Consider the following 21,339-nt stretch of genomic DNA (forward strand, 5'->3'; position numbering starts at 1 on the left):
ATTGAATACCATTGATGATTGGGCGTCCTGGTGGATTTTCATTACTTTTGTGAATTTTAGGGACGGACTGTAGATATGACAGGGATCCTGCAAACACCTGGAACAAGATATCTTCTTCTTTTTTTAGTGTTTAGAATACCTATTTTCATGCCCTTGTTTTACAAATTTTTCCAAATCTTTTTTTGTATGATCTTGTGGGATTGCTTTTCAATGGATAAGTTTCTCGATCTCCCAATTGTCTTAGTTATTCGGCTTTGTAGACATCTTTGGTCTGTATCGAAATTTCTTTGCCTTTATTGGCAAGCCTTATTATTAGATTTATTTTTTATTTTCCAATCACTTAATTCCTACTTCAAGGTCTTTAGCTTCTTAATTTCTATTTTCCGTACATCTTGTGTGACTAGTCTTCTAAAGACCTCTATATGTCAATTTTTGCTGACTGGGGGATTGAATAAGGATTTATTCCTTTAGTGTGGTGTGTTCGCTGGTAGTTGGAATATTCATCCTTCTTTCCCCTGGTAAATGTTCTTATGTATTTTTGGAGATTAACATAAATATCAAACTTATTCATATTTCCAATGGGTGCATACTTCAATCCTCCATCTAAGACCTTTGTTTCTTCTTTGGTAAGTTGTACCGCTGTTAAGTTAACAATCCCCGGGGCGTGGTTAAGATGGCGACCTGAGAGGACGTGTGAGACTGGAGCTCCGCATCAGAAAGGCTTAATTATCCGGTCCATAGGGTACTATCGCAACCTATCCTGACCGAACTGTACAGGCTGGTGCCGGGCATGAGAAGGGGGAATTCCGGATCGCATCATAAGCGGAATTCTGCTCCGAAATCCCCGCCGCTGCCTCGGGGTACACGTTTACTCAGCACGACCAACATGGCGTCCCAAACTGAACAGCCGGATCCATCCCCTCTCGGGACTGAGCAGTTTAATGCTCTCATGCAGGCCATCACGGGCTGCCAGACCACGCTAACAGTGAAAATTTAGCAAATACAGATGGAGCTGGGGCTAGTCAGAAGAGACATGGATAAGTTCTGTGACAGGCTATCGGAGACGGAGAGAAGGGTTGGGGATACCGAAGCCACGATCCGTGAGCATGATACCTCCCTCCGCACTCTGCAACTTAAAATGAAGGCCATGGAATCTCAAGCTGAAGACCAGGAGAATAGGAACTGGAGGGACAACCTCCGCCTGGTGGGCCTCCCTGAAGGAGTTGAAGGCCGTGATCCGGCAGCCTACTTGGAACGACTCCTACGCACGCTACTACCACAGGCTTCATTCTCCCCTCACTTCGCGGTGGAGAGAATGCATCGGATGCCATCCGCCAGAGGCCCGCCTGGGGCTTCACCAAGAACTTTTATATTCCAGCTACTTAACTTCAGGAATCATGACCTGGTGGTCCATGAGGCACGGAAGCTGGAGGAGCTACGCCACGAGAATGCGAAAATAATGCTGTTCCCGGATTACTCCATGGAAACACAGCAGCAAAGGCGTACCTTTTGACCATGTCAAGGCCCAGCTCTGTACTAGGGGGATGAAGTACAACATGTTATTCCCGGCCCGACTTAGAGTGGTGGATGGTGAGTCAACCAAGTTTTTTACATCCCCTGAGGAGGCATCCCGCTGGCTAGAATCCCTTCCCAGAGTCCATTGATCGTATTCCTTATACTGACTCCATTTCCCCTTCTCTATCCCGGTCAAATGCTGTTCCTGACTGACCGAGGGTTACCCCACCTAACTATCTCCTGTGAGTATAATCCTTTTTGAGACCAGCGATGAGGAGGCCCCTCGGGGAGCATGGGATTATGTTAACCAGCATGTGGAGACACAGAGCCTGCCACTTAGGAAGATATAATGTGTTCCTCACTATAGTGCCATGCTGCGAGTTGCTGGGATATGCCCCCATGTGCTGGGCTGGAATTAATGGGATACAGAGGACGTGTCTGGGGCTATTGCTGTGGACTGCCTTGCTGGGCACCTTATCCTCTGACTTTCCCCCGATCGATGGAACTGTACATCCTTTTTAGCCCCCCAGGAACTTTAAACTGCCCCCTTACCCATGCTGGATGGCTGCTGGGGAGTGAGGAGGACTCAAGAAATGCTGTCTCTGCAGATATGGGGCTCACATGCAACTGTGCTATACCCCCTGCCCAGGAGATATTCCTCGGCCGGGACTTGTTATCGCTAATTGGTGCTCACCGGGAGCCTGGAGAGGTGGAAGAAATTGGGGAATGAGGGGGACCATTTCCCCCCTCCTAGTGTTGTTTTTGTTTTTTCTTTGGGGGACCTTAGCTTCTCTATCCAGTTACTAAAATTTAATATTGCAACTAAGTTTAAGCCCTTAGATTACTCTAAGTGTAGGGTGCTAATCAATCCAGATAGATATGTTCTCGTATGTGATTTATTAACCGCGAGTTGCCTTCATAAACAATGGTAAGTGGAGTGTCCTGCTCCCGCCATCAAGAATTGTGTCCTTGGTGTGCTGTCTATTACGCACTGCCCCCACAGGGGACACTCCTACGGCATAGATGTATAACTGTTCTGTTGGGTTAGGTTCGGGTACGCAGACACCCTGAGATTTGTTCATCAGGGTGTGGGGTGGGTTGGGATGGGTTTTCTGTTCGTTGTGTTGGTCTTTTTTTTTCTTTTGTTATTGGTTCTGTTTATTTAATATCGGTCAGACAACTGACAGTGATTGCAAATGTGCAAGAGATGAGGTACTTTACTTTACTAGCCTATGTATTATGTGACAGCTGCATCTCTGCTGATCTAGGGTCGGTGGGTGTGCTGGTCTCTTCAGGTCCTAGCCACAAGGACTTTCCCGCTAATTATCCTTCCCCCATCACAATATGGCTCCATTGAAGATCCTATCTTGGAATGTAAGAGGTCTTAATAATAAAATCAAGTGCTCCTTAGTCTTTGAATATCTGAAAAAATACAACCCCCAAATTTGTATACTTCACGAAACCCATCTAGTGGGTAGTAGAATTATGAGTCTTAAACGACCCTGGGTGGGCCATCATTACCATGCCACCCACTCAGGTTACGCCTGAGGGGTTAGCATACTGATACATAAATCTCTCGGTTTTGAGCTCCTTGGGGTGAAATTGGACACGGAGGGACGGTACGTGTTGATACATGTGCTCATTGATATGATTGAAATGGTGATCGTTGGTATATACTTGCCACCTCCTGCTACCCTCTCTCTCCTCCAATCAATTGCCTCTCTGCTGGCACAAATCCCCACAGGTAATGTTCTCCTGGTCAGAGATTTTAACATCCCACCGAACCCCTCCATGGATAGGCTTTCGCCAGACTCCCAAACTGATTCTGCGCTTTCTAGATGGGCACAATTCTTTGGGTTGGTGGATGTATGGCGGTGGAAGCATCCCTCAGAACGCATATATACCTGTCACTCCCTATCTCATAATACACTATCCGGTATAGACCTTCTGTACGCTCGTGTCAGTGTGCTCCCTAAAATTCAGGATATTAGGATGCTTCCCCGAGATATATCCGACCAATCCCCCCTGCTCTGCTGCATACAAACCAAAACACCTCTGGCAGATAGAATTTGGCACCTATCCAGAAATAGCCAATCTAATTAAACAATTCTGGTTAATAAATGCAGGAACTACCTCACCAAGGAATGAGTGGGAGGCCTCCAAGGCTTACATCAGAGGATGCTATATTTCCTCTATAGCTAGGGAGCGCAAGAACGATCTGATTACATTAGAGCAGGTGGAGGCAAAGGCCCAAGCCCTTGAGTCCCGTTACACTCAGACTGCTAATCTCATCACAGGTCAAGATATGAAGGTAGCATATAGAGAAATGATGCTGCTCAGAGTGGCAAAGGTAAATAAGCGGCAGCTAATTCAAACGCAATGCATATTTGAGCAAGGGGATAAAACGGGCCGACTGCTGGCCTGGATCTCTAAGGAACAGTCCCCAGTCTCCGCTATAGCATGGCTTAAAAGGGAGGATGGGACCCTGGTGGCTGCTCCGGTGGAAATCAATGCCTGTTTCTTTGATTACTACTCCAAACTGTATTCCTCTAGGGCGGATTACCCCGTCGGAGAGCTATGCAAGTTCCTAGATGGAGTGTCATTCCCGGTTCTTACTCCCTCAGCGAGAGAAAGTTTGGAGGCCCCGATTACACTAGAGAAGGTTCAAACAGCGCTGGGCTCATTGCAATCGGGTAAAACCCTGGGATTGGATGGGTTCCCATCAGAATTTTACAAACAAAATATGGACGAGGTGGCACCTAAGCTGCATAACATGATTACCAAAACACTACAGGCAGGGGCTCTTCCCCCATCCATGGCCCAAGCTATTATAATAGTGATTCCTAAATTGGGGAAAGACCCTCAATTATGCTCGTCCTACAGGCCTATATCCCTCCTTAATTCGGATGCTAAAGTATTGACTAAGATCCTCGCCAGACGCTTGAACGAGGTGATACTTACCTTAGTTCATGAAGACCAATCAGGTTTTATGCCAGGTAAGGGAACATATCACTCTCCGGAGACTGTATTCGGTCTTGGCCTCTGGGACTGGAGACGGCTGGCCTGCGGTGGTGGCCTCCCTGGATGCAGAGAAAGCTTTCAACTCAGTCGAGTGGCAATATCTGTGGGAGGTCCTCCGTAGGTTCGGATTTGGTCCAGTCTTCATTTCCTGGGTCGAGGCTGTGTACATGTCTCCAACGGCCAGGGTCCATACTGGTAATATCCTTTCCCCACCCTTTTCTATGAGTAGGGGAATGAGACAGGGATGTCCCCTCTCCCCGGGACTTTTTGCATAGGCGATAGAATCCATAGCAATCCTCCTGCGATCCAACCCTGAGATTCAAGGGATTACAGTAGGCCCCCTCCACGAAAAAGTGTCACTTTATGCCGATGATACCCTCCTGTATCTCAAAGACAATGGGACTTCCCTACGGACTGCGCTCTCGGTTTTTAATAAATTTGGGCGTTACTCGGGGGTGTGCATAAACTGGGGAAAGTCCATACTGTTTCCGCTTCATGCCGGCACAAATTCCCCACCCTCAGATGAGCAACTCCGGAGGGTTTCCCAGTTCAGATACCTGGGAGTGGAGATACACTGAGACCTAAACCAATTTATTACCCTAAATTTGAACCCAGTAGTCTCCCAAATGTCCCAAAGATGCGCAGCCTGGAGGTCTCTTCCACTCACTCCGGTGGGACGAGTCAATCTTATCAAGATGACAGTGCTAGATTCACCTACCTTTTTAGGCAGACTCCTGTAGCCATACCCGTCTCTTTCTTTAATAGGCTAGATAGCATAATCACCTCCTTCGTATGGAAGGGAGCGATACCTAGAATAGCAAAAACAACACTGCACAAACAAATGTGTGATCACGATCCATTGCCAGCTCTTCTTCACGGCGCATGCACGGACCGGACTTTACGGTGAAGATCACCGTTATCTATAACCCACGCCTGCAACAGCCGCTCGGCATATGCTGCATTATTCATATGCTTGTTTTTAATTCAATAAATGTGAGGGAATTTCTTAAAGCTGGGTTAATGCATTTCTATGTATGTTAACCAAAATACTACACCATTGAAGATTGTTTGTTTCCTTTTTTTTCCCTGAGAGCTGTATAGAGATACCCCATCTGGGGAAGCTAAGCCATTAAAAGATGTGAGTGGAGGACCAGTATCTGGTCATTACAAGCTTTGTTTTCCCATTTTGTGGGTCTTGAATTAAAGTGATTGTAAAGCAGCGGGAGCCTATCAATCTATCCAATGAGGACTGGAGACAGCGGCTGGAGCTGCTGTGCTCGTCCCCGTCGCTGGAATCGGGCTCAGGTAAGAAAAGGGGGGCTCTAGGGGGCTGCTGCAGTCAAAAGGTTTTTCACCTTAATGCATGTTATGCATTAAGGTGAAAAACTGTAAGGGTTTACAACTCCTTTTAAGGTGAGCGTGCAATTCACCTGGTGATGGAGCACTATTTTATAATGTGGTGGAGTACAGAGTGGATTTAAGGAGCATAACGCACTGCTTTTCCTATGAAGATGCATTATTCAGAGCACTTTCTATGGACAGTTGGGGCTTTTTTCTATTCATATATTTGGACAGATTTTCATTTTTGCACATATTTGTTGGCACTTTATCATGTTATTATGTGTTAGTTATAGTTATAGTTAGTTATATAGATTCTTGATATTAGCATGTATTTAATATTTTTATTATTTGGACAGCACAATTAAACATTGTTCCCTTTTATTCCTTCTCACTAGAACCCTCTGGGTTATAATTTTTTTTGTTGGGTTATATTCCATAGAAGCCATGGTTTTCATAGACTGTAGTGGTGATGGCCTTTGAACCTTACATTTCTAGGTTGTATTTATCAACTTGAAAATTATGATGTAACTTTCCAAATACATGAACTTTTTTTTTTTTTTTACTGTTTGGCAGACTTCAGAGGCTCACCTTCTAACTCCTGAAGAAAGGACACAAACTCTGCAACAACTACAATCTTTGGGGTGGATTGAGGTCACTGCTAGAGATGCTATCTACAAAGAGTTTGCCTTCAAGACCTTCAACCAGGTGACTTGATATCTGTGTAAACTGTTGAATTTGTTATTCATAAACTTGCTATTCTTAAAAAAATATATGTGCATCATGATGAACCCTACTTTCAGGAACATTGCATGCATAAAAGTTCTGAAGATCTCACGTTTGCCTGGGTTTTCTCCCAATATCCAAAACATGGTGATAGGATAATCAGTTTCCACCCAAACTGACTCTAGTTTTTGTGTATGTCTATATGACTATGGTAGGTACATACATTTGTCAATGAAAATAAATGTCTTTGTTAGAAAAAGAAATGAATCAAGGTTCACCTCATTGCATAGTGTGGAGGCTTTGCAGCCCCACAATCTTAAAACTATAATTTCCATCGTCAAATTCTCTCCTGTATTGAGCAGAGGCTAACGAGTAGTTAAAAATACACTATAGATTGCCTTTTATGTTTTCTTCATCATTTTTTGTCACATCTAAAGAATAAAAACACTAAACAAAAAAGGAATGTATATCAGTTTGTATTATACTTTCGTCCTTTCATTATTATGGTTTGGATTCAAAGTAAAAAAAAATATATATTTTTTTAGGCAGGTAAAAATATGAAATACTGCCTAATCATCATCATCATCATCATCATCATCATTATTGCATTCATAATCTTTTATCTAGACAGCAAGTGTAACTTTAGGTGCTTTTTTCAGTTTTTTTTCTGCTTTGCTTCTTTTGTTGTAAAAAGCCTGTCCTTTTGAAGAGTTTGGTGGGCCAAGCTGAAACTTATGAAATATTACTTATAAAGGGCGCAATTTACAAAATAATAAGTGAAAATTCATAAACAGTGTTAATACAATTAATAAAGTGCACAATAAATACATAACTCTAAAAAGTCCAAAAAACGCTCTGTGAACAATTCTTCTATATATGCGCCAACACCGTGCTTCTAAAGTGCTTTGTGCTCCAAAATCTCAAATCAATAGTGCTTCACCCAAAGTGGTAATCAAATGCGCTCACCAGATAGCCTCGGCCAACAAGTGACCATTAAGCGTGTGATATAGGAAACTCCTCGTCTCATTGATTTAGCCCCTTCAAGAATCTCATCACAATCAATCATCCGTGTGTGGATAAAAAACGATTCCAATCCAATATGCAATGGTATATAAATAGGACTTCTATAGCCTCATATATCTTCTACTGATTACATCCAACTCGCATCACAGGACTCTGTAGAATTGGCTCTGCCACAAAGAGCCACAGAAGGCAGGAATAGTGTAATATTACTTCTTTAAATTCTTAAAGTACTTCCTGAGGACGCACACTTGAGCATGAACTGCATTGAAGTAAGGCCTGATACGCACACTTACAGGAGTCCTCCACTTCCGCTTGGGAAGCTGAAACGCACGCCACGAGTCACATAGCAGTGACAGATCGACTTCTGCTTTCCCTGAGCTGTTTTTATGCCTGCTGCATCTTGTATTGGACTATGTAAGTGCAAAATTTTAAGAAATTAAAAAAGCAATATTAAACTATTCCTGCCTTCTGTGGCTCTTTGCGGTGGAGCAAAGAGCCACAGATGTCCTGTGATGTGAGTTGGATGTATTCAGTAGAGGATATATGAGGCTGAAGAAAGTCATGTTTATATACCATTGCATATTGGATTGGAATCGTTTTTTATCCACACACGGATAATTGATTGTGATGAGATTCCTGAAGAGGCTAAATCAATGAGACGAGGAGTTTCCTATATCACACGCTTAATGGTCACTTGTTGGCCGAGGCTATCTGGTGATTGCATTTGATTACCACTTCGGGTGAAGCACTATTGATTTGAGATTTTGAAGCACAAAGCACTTTAGAAGCACAGTGTTGGAGCATATATAGAAGAATTGTTCACGGTGCTTTTTTGGACTTTTAAGAGTTATTTATTTATTGTGCACTTTAATTATTATATTAACACTGTTTATGTCCGCATTAGAAAATTTAGATATTTACACTTGGCGCCATTACCCCATTCCCTTTTTCTACAAGCTGAAACTTACACCCAAAAGTGATTGAATCGGAAGAGCAATCTATCCCTTTAATGGATGATTCTCTCTAAAGTTTTGATAAGAGACATTGGGGTTGATTTACTAAAGGCAAATCCACTTTGCACTACAAGTTCACTTGGAAGTGCAGTCGCTTTAGATCTGAGGGGAAGATCTGAAATGAGGGGAAGCTCTGCTGATTTTATCATCCAATCAAGTACAAGCAAAAATGTTGTTTTTTTTTTTTTTTTCTTGCATGTCCCCTCAGATCTACAGGGACTGCACTTCCGAGTGCACTTGCAGTACACTTGTAGTGCAAAGTGGATTTACCTTTAGTAAATAAACCCCATTGTGTTGGTAAGGAAATTGCTTGTGCTGTAACTAACCCAAAATGCTCTGGCAACCCTTTGTCATGTAATAAGGAACACTGCAGGTGGCATAGTTTGTGTCAGTATGAGTAGGGTGCTTGGTAGCAGTTGCCCATTTGAGTACAAAGGGTTTGTTTAGGTTACGCTGTTCAGGCAGAGTGAGCAACAGAAACATTGGTGGAGATGGGCGAGGTGTCCACACCTGTCTGTGATTGAACGGAGTATGCGCAGTAACTAAAATGTCACGGAAAGCTCTCGATGCATACTTGCGATTGGGAGCTTCTGATCATCTGACCGCTATGAGATTGAATTACAGTGGTCACATGATCAGAATTCCTGCCTCCTAGCATTTTGAGCTGGTAGGGAAGGGTTTAATATATTCCTGTGTAAGATCAATAAAGGTGAACAGGCCATGAAGCTTATGCTAGTGAGTGAACAGAATGTTGAAGCATATGTTTATAAACTTACATTCCTCTTTTTGCAATTTTAATGACTATAAAACACAGGTAGATGACTGTAAATGTCATATCTCTGGTTTAGCAGACATTTGTGGGAATTTGATTTTTGATTACAATTTTTAAGAGGCTTAGACTTCTAAACCCAAAACAGGAAGGGGTGAATGCAGTCATTTTGGTTATTACACACCTGAGATTGCCAGAGTAAACTACTGCTTTTTGTTGTGGTAGCATCTACTGTCTGTCTTTTACGGGCTAATAGCCTTAATAAACATAAACTGGATCTTGGTGTTTTTAGACCAAATGCTTATTCATGCTTTAAATCTCTTCTTAAGGTGTGCCTAAATCCAAGAACAAAAATGTAATGTATTGTAGCTTACCAGTCTTTAGATGTGGTGATTGCATTTTTTTTTGGGGGGGTTTCATCTGTTGATCCACCAGTAAAACCCTTCCTATTCTAGTTGACAACACCCCTTTACTGTTAGCTTTGGAAGAGTGCCTTTGCCACCCCAGTGCAGAAAGTGTGTTAGAACTTCAAAACATCTTTCCTGTTCTCTGCTTTATATACCATAGGGATGTTCTGTACTCTGCAGAGGTGAATTGGGAAGGGCTATTAACATGACTTGAGATAAGACTGCAGAGTGCACAGGACATAGAAAAGCCTGTGCTAGATTTTTGAGTAGGTCCGATAGGCCATAGCCTGTAGTAGGGCACCAAGGCCGCCGGGGTTAATGCCTAGTTACCTCAGCAATTTTGGAATTGTTATAGTGCCCTCTTTTATTAGTAAGCTCACAGGATCTAATATCTGCCAAAAAGCAATGCCTGTTTCTTCCAATCTCTGGTTTGAGCAGCATTAATAGCACTCACACATCATAGGTGCTGCTTGTAATACCCGAATACATCACTTTAAACTGCTCACATTTTTGAAAACCTAATAAATGCACATTTCTTTTTCTTTCAAAAAATATGTGAATTTTTAAAGGTAAACTTAGCCTTTAAACCATTATTTACACTATATAAATATCTAAGTTTAACCACTTTCTGAATCATTTGTGCTTCTCAGGACTTGTTTGTATGATGCTGTATTTTACTTTTGGACCTGGTTCTGACTTGGTGGGGAAACAAGGTTTCCTTAACAGGGGTTAACTGGTCTTGCTTTATTATCATGAACCGTGCTTGCATTGTATGACATCAAGGTTTTCCTCATGGTTTTAGATGTTTGTTTTTGTTTTGTTTTTTTTATTGGTGGGTTTCTCCTCAATGTGCTGTTTTTCTACAGTTTGTATTTATGCCAGCTATTTGTGGGAGGATTGGTTCACATTGTTTGATATAAACCACGCTTACCCTTCTTGTTAGCCATATTTTTGTACTACTTTGGCTGTGTCTGTAATGATCATTTGGAGGATTAGTTAAAGCTCATTCCCACTGGCCCATTTTGGTGTTTTACATTAACATACGCTATCTGAAGGCAGCCCATTCATTTATGTCTGTAAGCATGTTTCTGATGATGTCAGTACAGATTCTGTTTCTGCTGACCATTCTCATTGTCAGGACAGTACAGATTCTGTTTCTGCTGACCATTCTCATTGTCAGGACAGTACAGATTCTGTTTCTGCTGACCTTTTTGGTTAGGTCAGTACAGTACTGATTCTGACCGTGCAGACTTTACTGGTTATGTTAGTACAGGACCCCCTGGCCCTCCAAACCAGCCAAGATTGGTGCAAAGGCCTCTTCACAGTCATGCCCCGTACACATGAGTGGATTTTCTGTTGGAAAAAACTTGGATGGTTCTTCCGACGGAATTCCACTCAAGCTTGTCTTGCATACACATGGTCACACAAAAGTTCTCTGAACTTTCAAACGTCAAGAATGCGGTGATGTACAACACTACGACGAGCTGAGAAAATGAAGTTCAATGCTTCCGAGCATGAGTCGAATTGTTTTCAAGCATGCGTAGGAATTTTGCGCGTCGGAATTTGTACAGATGATCGCATTTTCGGATAGGAACTTTTCCCAACCGACAAATAGAGAACATGCTCTCAATCTTTTGCTGGCTGGAATTCCGCCAGCAAAACACCGATGGAGCATACACACAGTCGCATTTTCTGACAAAAAGCTCTCATCTGAGTTTTGCTGGCTGAATTTCCGATATTGTGTATGCGGCATAAGGGTTGGAAGATGTCTGTTGGCCTTCTCAGCCTTCTGATCCCAGAAAACCTCAGATGCCTAGGGTCCTTGCTTTATGCTTTCAAACTTGTACTTTTCCCATCACGGGTGGAGCTGCCTGCTAGTGACCTTTTTTCTATTCCCAAACTGAATGAACCAGTTCAGCCCATTTTGGATCTGAAGCTTTTCATCATGTTGTTTAAAACAAAAAAGCTTCCACTCAGAAACTGCCAGGTTGGTCATTTCCTCCCTTCCTCCATTTCCTCCCTAGGGGATTTTCTGGCCTCAATAAACATCTGGAAATCCCCACCTTTTTGCCTCATCAACACGATCTGCATTTTTCAGTGATCATAATTACCAATCTGCTGTTAAAGGACCAGTCTTTCCTGTCCCTGTTGAACTAGCATCCAACAGACAGTACAGACTCTACAGAGCTTCAGTTGGATCCCAGTCTGATCCTCATGCTTTTTGTCCCTCTGCACACATGCCCAGGTCTTTGCCACATGTGTCTTTTATGCCCAGTTTCACTCCAGAACATTGCAACTCAACGTTTTGACAGCAAGGGACAAACAGGACTCTGTCCTTGGGCTTTCCCAGGCGTTTGACCCCAGGGGCCAGACTCTCCCTCACGTGGTGGGATTCCAACCCAGTGCTGGAGTCAGGGAAGCCCTTTCCTCTAAAGATGTGGTGGATGCTTATGATGAATACCAGCCTGTCGAACTGGGGAGCAGTCTTGTATACCCTCTCAGTGTAGAGGACTGGGTCATTGCAGGAAGCTCACCTTTCCATCAACAATTTAGGCTTTAGAGTGATTTGTTTGTCTCCAACACTGGACTCTTCTATTGCGAGGACACTCGATGAGAATCCAGTTGGACAATGCCCCAACAATGGCCTACGTGAAGCATTAAGGAGGCACCGGAAGCTGTGCCATGCACCATGAAGCAGACTTGAGTCACTCGCTTGTCATCCACGTCCCAAGTGAGGAAAATTGGCACGCACGCTTTCTGCCCTTTGCAACATGTGGTGGATGCTAACTGTGAAACCTCTGATGTCCAGCTTCATCAACAAACTGGACAAGCTTGTAGCTAGGCCAAGTATCCCTTGAGCATTTGCAGTGGATGTTCTGGTGACTCCGTGGGATTAGTTCAGCCTGAACTGTGCTATTCTGCCCCTCCAGATTCTCCATCATTTACTTCTCGATATCAAGATGGAGGGCATTCTGGTGATTCTAATTGGACCAGATTGGTGCAGGAGGGTGTGGTACTGTAATGTACACAAACACCTGTCAGATGCTCCATAGGTCCTAACAGATCATCCTAACCTTCTGTGCCAAGGGTAAGTGTTCCATTCTGCTTCTTGGTCACTGGCTGTTGAAGGCATGGTCCTGAGGAACAGGGCCATTACAAATTGATCAGCCCTACCTTCTAAGGCCTCCTTCACCCCAAAGGTAGTCTCTACTTTTCACTTTAATAAGGACATTGTCCTGCTCCAAAACCAAAGGAAACTTCTCTCTGGTGTCTGAGTGTGGTGCACATTGTGAAAATTTACCTCCCAGTTACTGACTCTTGAAGGCAATCTGGTTCCCTTGTTTTGCTTCCTGGGGGTATGCAAGGGGGACTCTCAGCTTCTTGCACCACCATTGTTAGAATATTCAGACAAGGTATTCTTCGAGCCTCTGTTTTCAAGGATAGAGTTCCTCCTGCTCAAATAATTTTTTTGTGATAATTCACTAGGTGCTTGCGCCTTCCTTTCTCCTTGTTTTTGTAGTTCCTCTCTTTCCTGTTAAAGTGCATTGCATCAGATCTGCTGGTATGTCTTGGGCTGTTCAGCATCAAGCATCTGTTTTTCAGATTTACAAGGCTGCCACCTGGTGTTCTGTTCACATGTTTAAAGATGAACTGCAGTCTCCTCACATAATTTGTAATAAAAACATCTTTGCCATTCTGAAGCTTCCCTCCAAACACTTTGCATCTTTATATATACTGTGATTCTGTACTTGCCAAATATGCTGTGGAAATCTCCCTCTACTGAGTTTGGCTGCATCCATTTTAACTGTGGGCAGCTGAAAGTGCTGCCTGTTCACTTCCTGGATTTACACAGACACACATAGGCACACCTCCAGCTGTGCAGCCCTGCAGCTCTCATTGGCCCTCTTATGACTCATCTCCCCCCTCCCTTCCTGTGCAATATGTCATAAGTCTAGGATTTTTCCCAAACAAGAAACCGCAAGTGGGCTGTATAAAGTATTTACTGGCAGAAAAAAAAATGTTTTACTATCCAATGTTAAAAAAAACAAGGGCAGAAGATTTAATAGATGGAAAGTTGAAAAAATGACTGAAGGTCGGCTTTACGTTCTCCTAGGTGAATGTTCAAGCCTCTTCTGATGTCCTTTTCGGGTGCAAGGTGCTAGCAAGCTTCTCTCTGACTCGGTCAGTACGTTCTTGACCCATTTGTTGTGTAGGTCTGTTTGGCATGGTTTTCTCTTTCCCACCTCTCAGTTGGACTACTTTTGCATGTCCTGGTCCTAATGATTAGACAGCCTGTGTCCCGTACTGTATGACAGGATTTTTTTTTTTTTCTCAAATAACGTTTTATTAAATGTATTGTCAATACAAAATAAAGGAACATGAAAGATCACATATAATATCCAGTATAACCACTTGTGATGTTAAACTTATGTTCAGTATAGTTTAGCTGTTAATTCCTTTGGGAAACAAAGAAGTAAATGGAAACTTATTTCTGGTACTAAAATGTAGCACATTCTTCCATAATAAAAAGAAAAAAACAAAAGGGGAAAAACCAGTGTTATTATAGATTTGGGGGGGATAAAAGAAGAGAAAAAAGAGGAAGGATAGAAGGAAGTAAGCCATCCAATTAGATTTATTACCTGGTCATGGTATGTCCTCCCGGAGGTGCCACGGTTCCCAAACTCTGTTGTGGGCCTCCAGCCTGTCTTGTATTCTAGCTGTCATTTTCTCCATTAGTTCAACATCTTTAATTCTAGAGTAAATATCTTCAGGAGAGGGCGGGGTACTACGTTTCCAATTTAGAGCTACTAGGCAGCATGCTGCAGTGAGTATATGTCTCACTAATTTCTTGTAGGGTTTGCCAAGTTTTATTGGTGATAAACCCAGTAGGAAAAATTTTGGGGACTCCTGAACCTCAATTTCCAGAATACGAGAAAGGAGATCCCGAACCATTTTCCAGTATGGGGTGATTATTGGGCAGGTCCAATATATATGTATAAAAGTGCCTCTTGCTCTCTGGCAACGCCAGCATTTATCTGAGCTTGTCGGGAAGATTGAATGAAGCACATCTGGAGTCATGTACCAAAAGCAAAGAATTTTATATGAATTTTCCTTATAAAGCGTGCATATTGAACTCTTTGCTGCTTGGTTCCATATTATCTGCCATTGCTCCAATGGGAGTTCTTCACTAAGAATCTTGTCCCATTAAAGCATGTAGTGATGTTTTCCTTTCTCCTCTAGGTGGAAAGCATTCAGTATCTTATAGATTCCTGACATGAGACCCTTCTGTGTGTTACCTGCTAGAATTATAATTTCAAACGGGGATGGAGGTGAAAATTGTAGGTTTGGGGCTATGGTTAATGCGTAGTGTCGTATTTGTAGGTACCCATAAAATGCTTGTCTCGGTAGTTCGTGTTTGGTCTGCAAGTCTGAGAAGGGCAGCAATCTACAGGATCTGGGATCTACTATACTCCCGAAGTGGAATAGATTCTTAGAAGACCAGGGGTGTGACATCTGGTGTGTGAGACTATCTGGCACTCTGGGGTTGCAGACAAAGGAAGTTAAAGTCGATCTCTCCGAGATCAGTTTATTGGGTTGTGCTATCTTACGCCACATCTGCCGTAGCAGGGCCATAGGACCCAGCAAGCGGTCGGGAGCCACATCTGCATTTGCATTCCATAATAAGCTGTTCGGGTGTATTGGAGCCAGCCATAATTTCTCAATCTCTGTCCACTTATTATATGATTTTTGAGTAAACCATGAGGCCACCGCTCTTAATTGCGCAGCCTGATAGTATTTAGTGATATTTGGAAAAGCTAGGCCCCCCTCACTGCGCAACGCCATCAGAACTGATCTCGGGATCTTGTGTCTTTTGTAGTTCCACGTGAAGTCTAGCAGATCTGACTGCAGTTTTTTCAGTTGTTTAATTGGTATGGGTATGGGAAGTGTCTGGAAAAGGTACAGTAGTTTTGGGAGGATGGTCATCTTAATGGAGGCAATTCGACCTAAGAGGGAGATACGATGTTTCTTCCACTGAAGTAACAGGGATCTAATTGTGTTGAAGAGAGGGGGGAAGTTTTCTTGATATAATGTGTTAAATTGTGGAGTAATATAAGTGCCCAGATACTTCAAGGCGGTTGTTTTCCAGTTGTACTGAAAGCTAGATTGTAGAAGCGTGATCTCAGCCTCAGAGATATTGATGGGTAATGCTTCTGATTTAGAAGCGTTAATCTTATATCCTGATATGGTGCGAAATCTGTCTAATTCTGCATGTAGGTTCGGGAGGGTAACATGGGGCTGGGTCAGGGTGAGAATAATATCATCGGCAAAGAGGGAGATTTTAAATTCTCTGTCTCTAACCGTAATCCCTCGTATATCCAGGTTATTCCTAATGGATGCCGCTAGGGGTTCCACACACAGCGCGAACAAGAGGGGTGACAATGGGCATCCCTGTCTGGTGCTGTTCGATACTGTAAATGACGTTGATGTTGCAAAGGGGGTCCTGACCTGAGAGGAAGGGTTGGAGTATAGGTGTTTGCCCGTAGAAAGGGTCCCCGGAAGCCCATATGACCCAGTGTGGCGAACAGGAACGGCCACCCCAGTCGATCAAAAGCTTTCTCAGCATCTAAACTAAGTAGTAATGAAGGGGTGCCCTCCCTGTTCGCCACTTCCACCAAGTCAACCACTCTTCTAGTGTTGTCACTTGCCTGCCGTAAGGGGACAAACCCTACTTGGTCTTAGTGGATCAGTGATGGGAGTATCATGTTCAGGCGATTGGATAGAAGTTTAGTAAAAATTTTTAAGTCTGAATTTAGTAATGCAATGGGTCTATAATTCGCGCAAAGGGAGGGGTCTTTATCTGGTTTAGGGATCATGGTGATAAAAGATTTCTGCATCTCCAGGGGAATGGGTGTGTCATTAAGAAAAGCGGTAAACAGTCTGCGGAGATGGGGAAGTAAAAGAGGGAGAAATGTTTTATAGTATTCGTACGGGAAGCCGTCCGGACCTGGGGCTTTGTGGGGAGGAAGGGACTTGACAGTTAGTTCTATTTCCTCATCAGTAATCTGTGCGTTAAGTGTCATCAGATCAGAGGATTGGAGATGGGGAATGCCACTTTGTTCCAGGTATTGTTGCATTTTGTGGGTTAAGTCTATAGAAGTTGGGTTGTTGGGTATCTCAGGATTGTTGTAGAGTTCCTTGTAAAAGTCCGCGAATGTACGGGCTATGTCTACAGGGTGGGATAGCAACTGTCCCCCTTTGTTTTTTATCTGCTGTGGAGAGATCATGTGGGAACGTTCACGTAATTTATTGGCTAGAAGAGAATGTGCTTTATTTCCCTTATCATAGAACATTTGTTTCAGTCTTGTTAAGGCCTTTTCTACCTGTCCCAAGGCTAGATCTCGGAGGGTTGTGCGGAGTTTAATTATTTTCCTTAAAACAGGTATTGTGGGATTAAGTTGAAATTTGTGTTCATAAGCTCTAAGTTCTCGCTCTGTATTTACTTTTGCTGCTGTGGCATCTTTTTTTAGCGCTGATGAAAGCGCTATACATTTACCCCGAAGGACCGCCTTGTGGGCTTCCCAAAGTGTGGGGAGTGAAACTTCCTGATTGGCGTTCTCTAGAAAATAATATTTAAGCGTGGAGTTTAATTCTGCTAGAGCAGGTTGATGTTGGAGGAGGAAAGTATTCATCCTCCAGTTATATGGTCTACGAACTGGGGTGCCTAAGTCCAATGTGAGTAGGATGAGGGCATGGTCCGACCATGAGATTGGAAGTATTTGCGCCTTGCGTGTCAGTTTGAGTGTGTGATTATTGACAAAAAAGTAGTCGATGCGTGTGTGGGTCCGATGGGGGGCCGAGTAAAATGTATACTGCCGATCGCCTGGACAGAGAGCCCTCCATGCGTCAAAGAGCGCATATCGTCTAGTGATTTGTCTGAATAGTCTCGAGTCTCTATGGACCCTGGACGAAGGGGCCTGGGGGGGCCACCGTCTGGCGATCCGCAGCAGCTGATTGAATGAGGTTGAAATCACCTCCCACTATAAGAACCCTGGGGGTAGATCTAAAGATGCGAGCATATACCTTGGACAGGAAGCTATGTTGTCTGGTATTCGGGGCATATAATGCACATAGTGTCACTTCTTGTGTTTGCCACTGCCCCTGTAAGATAATGAAGTGGCCATGGGGATCACAATGTTGGGTCACGCAGGTAAAGGGAGCCCCTTGCTTAATAAGTATTGCCATTCCAGCCTTTTTATGAGTGCCTGATGCTAAATAGATTTGGGAGTAATATCTGGATGCAAATGCGAATGAGCCTTCTTTATTATAATGGGTCTCCTGGACCATAATAATATCAGCTCCCGACTGTCTAAATTCCCTCAGCGCCAGATGTCTTTTCCTATTGGAGTTCAGTCCATGTACATTTAGTGATAATACCTTGGCCATAATGGTGATGGGTGAGGGTACGGGGGTAAACGCTTACCTAGTTGAGATTTGTTAGGGGTCGAGGTCTCAGGATCAGAGTGGGCACTCTCCGGGAGGAGACCAGGAAGTACCGTGCTTAAATCTGTGCGTGCAGGATGACGGCTGGAAGGAGAGAGAAGAAGAAGGGACTGGGGAAAAGAGAAAAATACAGTTAATACATAATGGTAACATAATATAAACCTTGCTTTCAAACTTAGAATGGCCAACGGGCCAAGGTCAGAACGGATTCCCGCGCGGGCCTCCCCCCCCCACCCCAAATGGGACGGGCGGAGAGGCACCCCCGGGAGCCAGTGTACTATCAACCATATCTTGTAAACCGTACACAGCCTAATACTGTGCACCCGTTTCTAACTAGAAAAAAAAATAAAGAGGGGGGTGAGGGGGTGATAGGTGATGGATCTAAGGCCTATCAACTCCAAGCTCCTGAGTCTTGCCCGTAATAGCGAACTCTAAAGTGGCATAGGGGCATGTTGAAGGATGCTAATCTAGGGTTGCAGTAGATTAACTGCTGTCTGGACCGTTCTAAATACTGAGCCTAAGTGCTCAAGTCCCATATTTGCATGAGATCGCAGCATTTGCAGTTCAGCGGGCCTTATGCTTAGTAGGCTTGCGTTGTGTATCAGAGTTCCTGGATCGGTTAGATGAAGGCACTCTCTGCCATGTGGTGGGCGGCGGTGGGGGAGTAGCCACTATATCCCAGTCTGGTAGTTGTGGAGCTGGGATTTCCAATACTTCACAAAACGTGCGTAGATCTTCTGGGTGTCTCAAAACTGCGGATTTGCCCTGGTGTTTTACTGTGAGGCTAAATGGAAAGCCCCATCGGTAGGTGATGGCTTCTTTCTGTAAGATTTGTAGTAAGGGTTGGAGAAGTCTACGTTTTTGTAGAGTGAGCCAGGATAGGTCCGGGTATAGTTGGATCTGGGCGTCCTCAAATGTTACTCTGCGTGCTAGGCGTGCCTGCCTCATAATTTCCTCTTTGAGAGGGTAGGAGCTGATTCTGCAAATAATGTCTCTGGGTTTAGGGGTGGCTCCTTTAGGGTGAAGTGCCCTATGGGCTCTGTCCATTTCTATATGTTTTGTTGGTGGCTCCCCGATAAGATTGTTAAAGACGGTTTGCAGGGTCATTTGCAGGTCTTCGGCGCCCTCTGGTTCTGGGATACCTATCACCCTGATGTTGTTGCGGCGCCCCCTGTTGTCCAGGTCTTCTATATGCCTTTGCATATCTCTCAGCATTACTCTGTGGTCTGCGCCCTGAAGTTGTGTTCTGTGGACCGCCAGTTTAGTTTCCTGGATTTCCTCCTCTGCCATCTCCATTCTATCGGCCAAATGTTTAAGTCCTGTCTGTAGTACTTGGATTTCTGTGCGACATGTGGATTTAACGTCTTCAATTAGTTGTTTAAAATCCTCTTTTGTAGGTATAGCTTGCAGATAAGAGTGCCATTGAGGGGGCATGAGTGAGTCCTGCATAGGGCTATACTGGTAGTGAGGTGAGGATGGGCCACGCGGTGGGGTGCGCGGAGTTAATGCGCCTTCCTCATGTTGTAATTGACCTCCTGGTGCTGGGGGATCCCATGAGTCCGACCATGTCCCCGTATGTGGCTGCAGGGGAGTTCCTGCAGGAGGGTGCTTTGCTGGGTGTGAAAGTGGGGTGCCCGCTTTCTGTGCGTAGGAGGGCTCTGATGCTTTGTGTTGTCCAGAAGTGCTGGGCTCTCTGGAGCGAGACAGTCTCTGTGCTTTAGGGGGGGGAGATGTAGCATTCATTGCCCATGGCCCTCCCTTTCCTCCCTCAGGGGATCGATATGCTCTGGGATGGGGGTCTGCAGGGCCTGGCAGGGGTGGAAAGTCCTGGGACAGTTCAGATGAGCCTGGGGACGCCGGCTCCATACTCTGTGTGTCAGTGTCTGGGGCTGTTCTTAGGAGTCTCAGGAACGCTGCCGAGCATTGTGTATAGTGTGAGGGGGAGGTGGGCAGCATGGCGGGCGGAGATCCATGCTGCCGCTCGGTCTGGGCGTCCGACCGTTGTGGAGGACTCACCGCTGCCGTGTGTTGGATGCCTTCTCGGGGGATCGCTCCATCCTGCCGTGGCCCCTCTTGGTTCTGCTGCCAGGGAGAAGTCGGCCATGGAGACCGATCGGAGCTCTGCTGTGCAGGCGCATAGGCATCCGGTGCCATATTGGCCTCCTCGTCCTGGGACATTCCGGGCCGCTGAAAGAACGAGCGGAGGTCCGTATTCGTCCCCGGAGGGGGTAGGGATGATCCCCTTGGTTTAGAGGAGCGGGTGGTCCTGGACTTTCCCATTAAAGTTGAGTTGATTGCCCCTAATATTGCTTTTTTCGCTGTGGGCTCGTGGAGCTAGTGAATTAGGCAGCCATCCAGCTTGGCTTCCGGTCACGCCCCCCATGACAGGATTTTTAACATTCCAGTAAATCCATTTCTTGGAGTATATGGAACACGGGTCCCTTCCTTCTGTTTTTATGATTTTTCTGTTGCTTTTTACAAAACAGGAGGGGTTACAAAGGGGAATGTCCCTGCAGCCATCTTTTTTTTTGCCAGTGTCCATTCACCTGAAGGAAGTTGCATATAAACCAGCCATAATGATTTAAGAGCCTATGTCCTGTACTGTATTCAGAGAAACAAATTTTACTAGCAAGTCAAAAATCTTGGCATCAAGATTAAATTTAATTTCAAGATGTTTAAAAAAAAAAACAATGTTTAAAAAATTGTGATCTTTATTCAACCCCTCTCACAATCTCTATTGCAGAGTTTCCCAATTTTTTTGATGTAACAAGTGTAGAGACTTCTCTGCTCACTCAGCTGTTAAAAGAAAAAACTGGGCAGTCTGCCAAGTTTTACCAACATTGTCTGTGCTAGTAGATAACTAGAAACATTGTAATGCCGCATACACACGAACGGAATTTCCGACAGAAAAAGTCCGATGGGAGGTTTTTATCGTATATTCTGACCGTGTGTATGCCCCATCGGACTTTTTCTGTCGAAAATTCAGACGGACTTAGATAGAGAACGTGTTCTATATTTTTCCGAC

General features: G+C 44.2%; 1 protein-coding gene across 2 annotated transcripts in view; it reads left to right on the forward strand.

Moving 5' to 3' along the window:
- PCBD2 (pterin-4 alpha-carbinolamine dehydratase 2) overlaps positions 1–21,339 on the forward strand; it is a 696,436-nt gene that overhangs the window by 94,160 nt on the left and 580,937 nt on the right. For both annotated transcript variants that reach the window (XM_073620815.1, XM_073620816.1), the window contains exon 2: positions 6,451–6,582. In XM_073620815.1, coding sequence (XP_073476916.1) covers positions 6,451–6,582 — 132 coding nt within the window. The remainder of the gene's footprint in view (positions 1–6,450; positions 6,583–21,339) is intronic.

This window comes from Aquarana catesbeiana, linkage group LG03 (assembly GCF_042186555.1).
Source record: "Aquarana catesbeiana isolate 2022-GZ linkage group LG03, ASM4218655v1, whole genome shotgun sequence".
Classification (NCBI taxonomy): domain Eukaryota; kingdom Metazoa; phylum Chordata; class Amphibia; order Anura; family Ranidae; genus Aquarana; species Aquarana catesbeiana.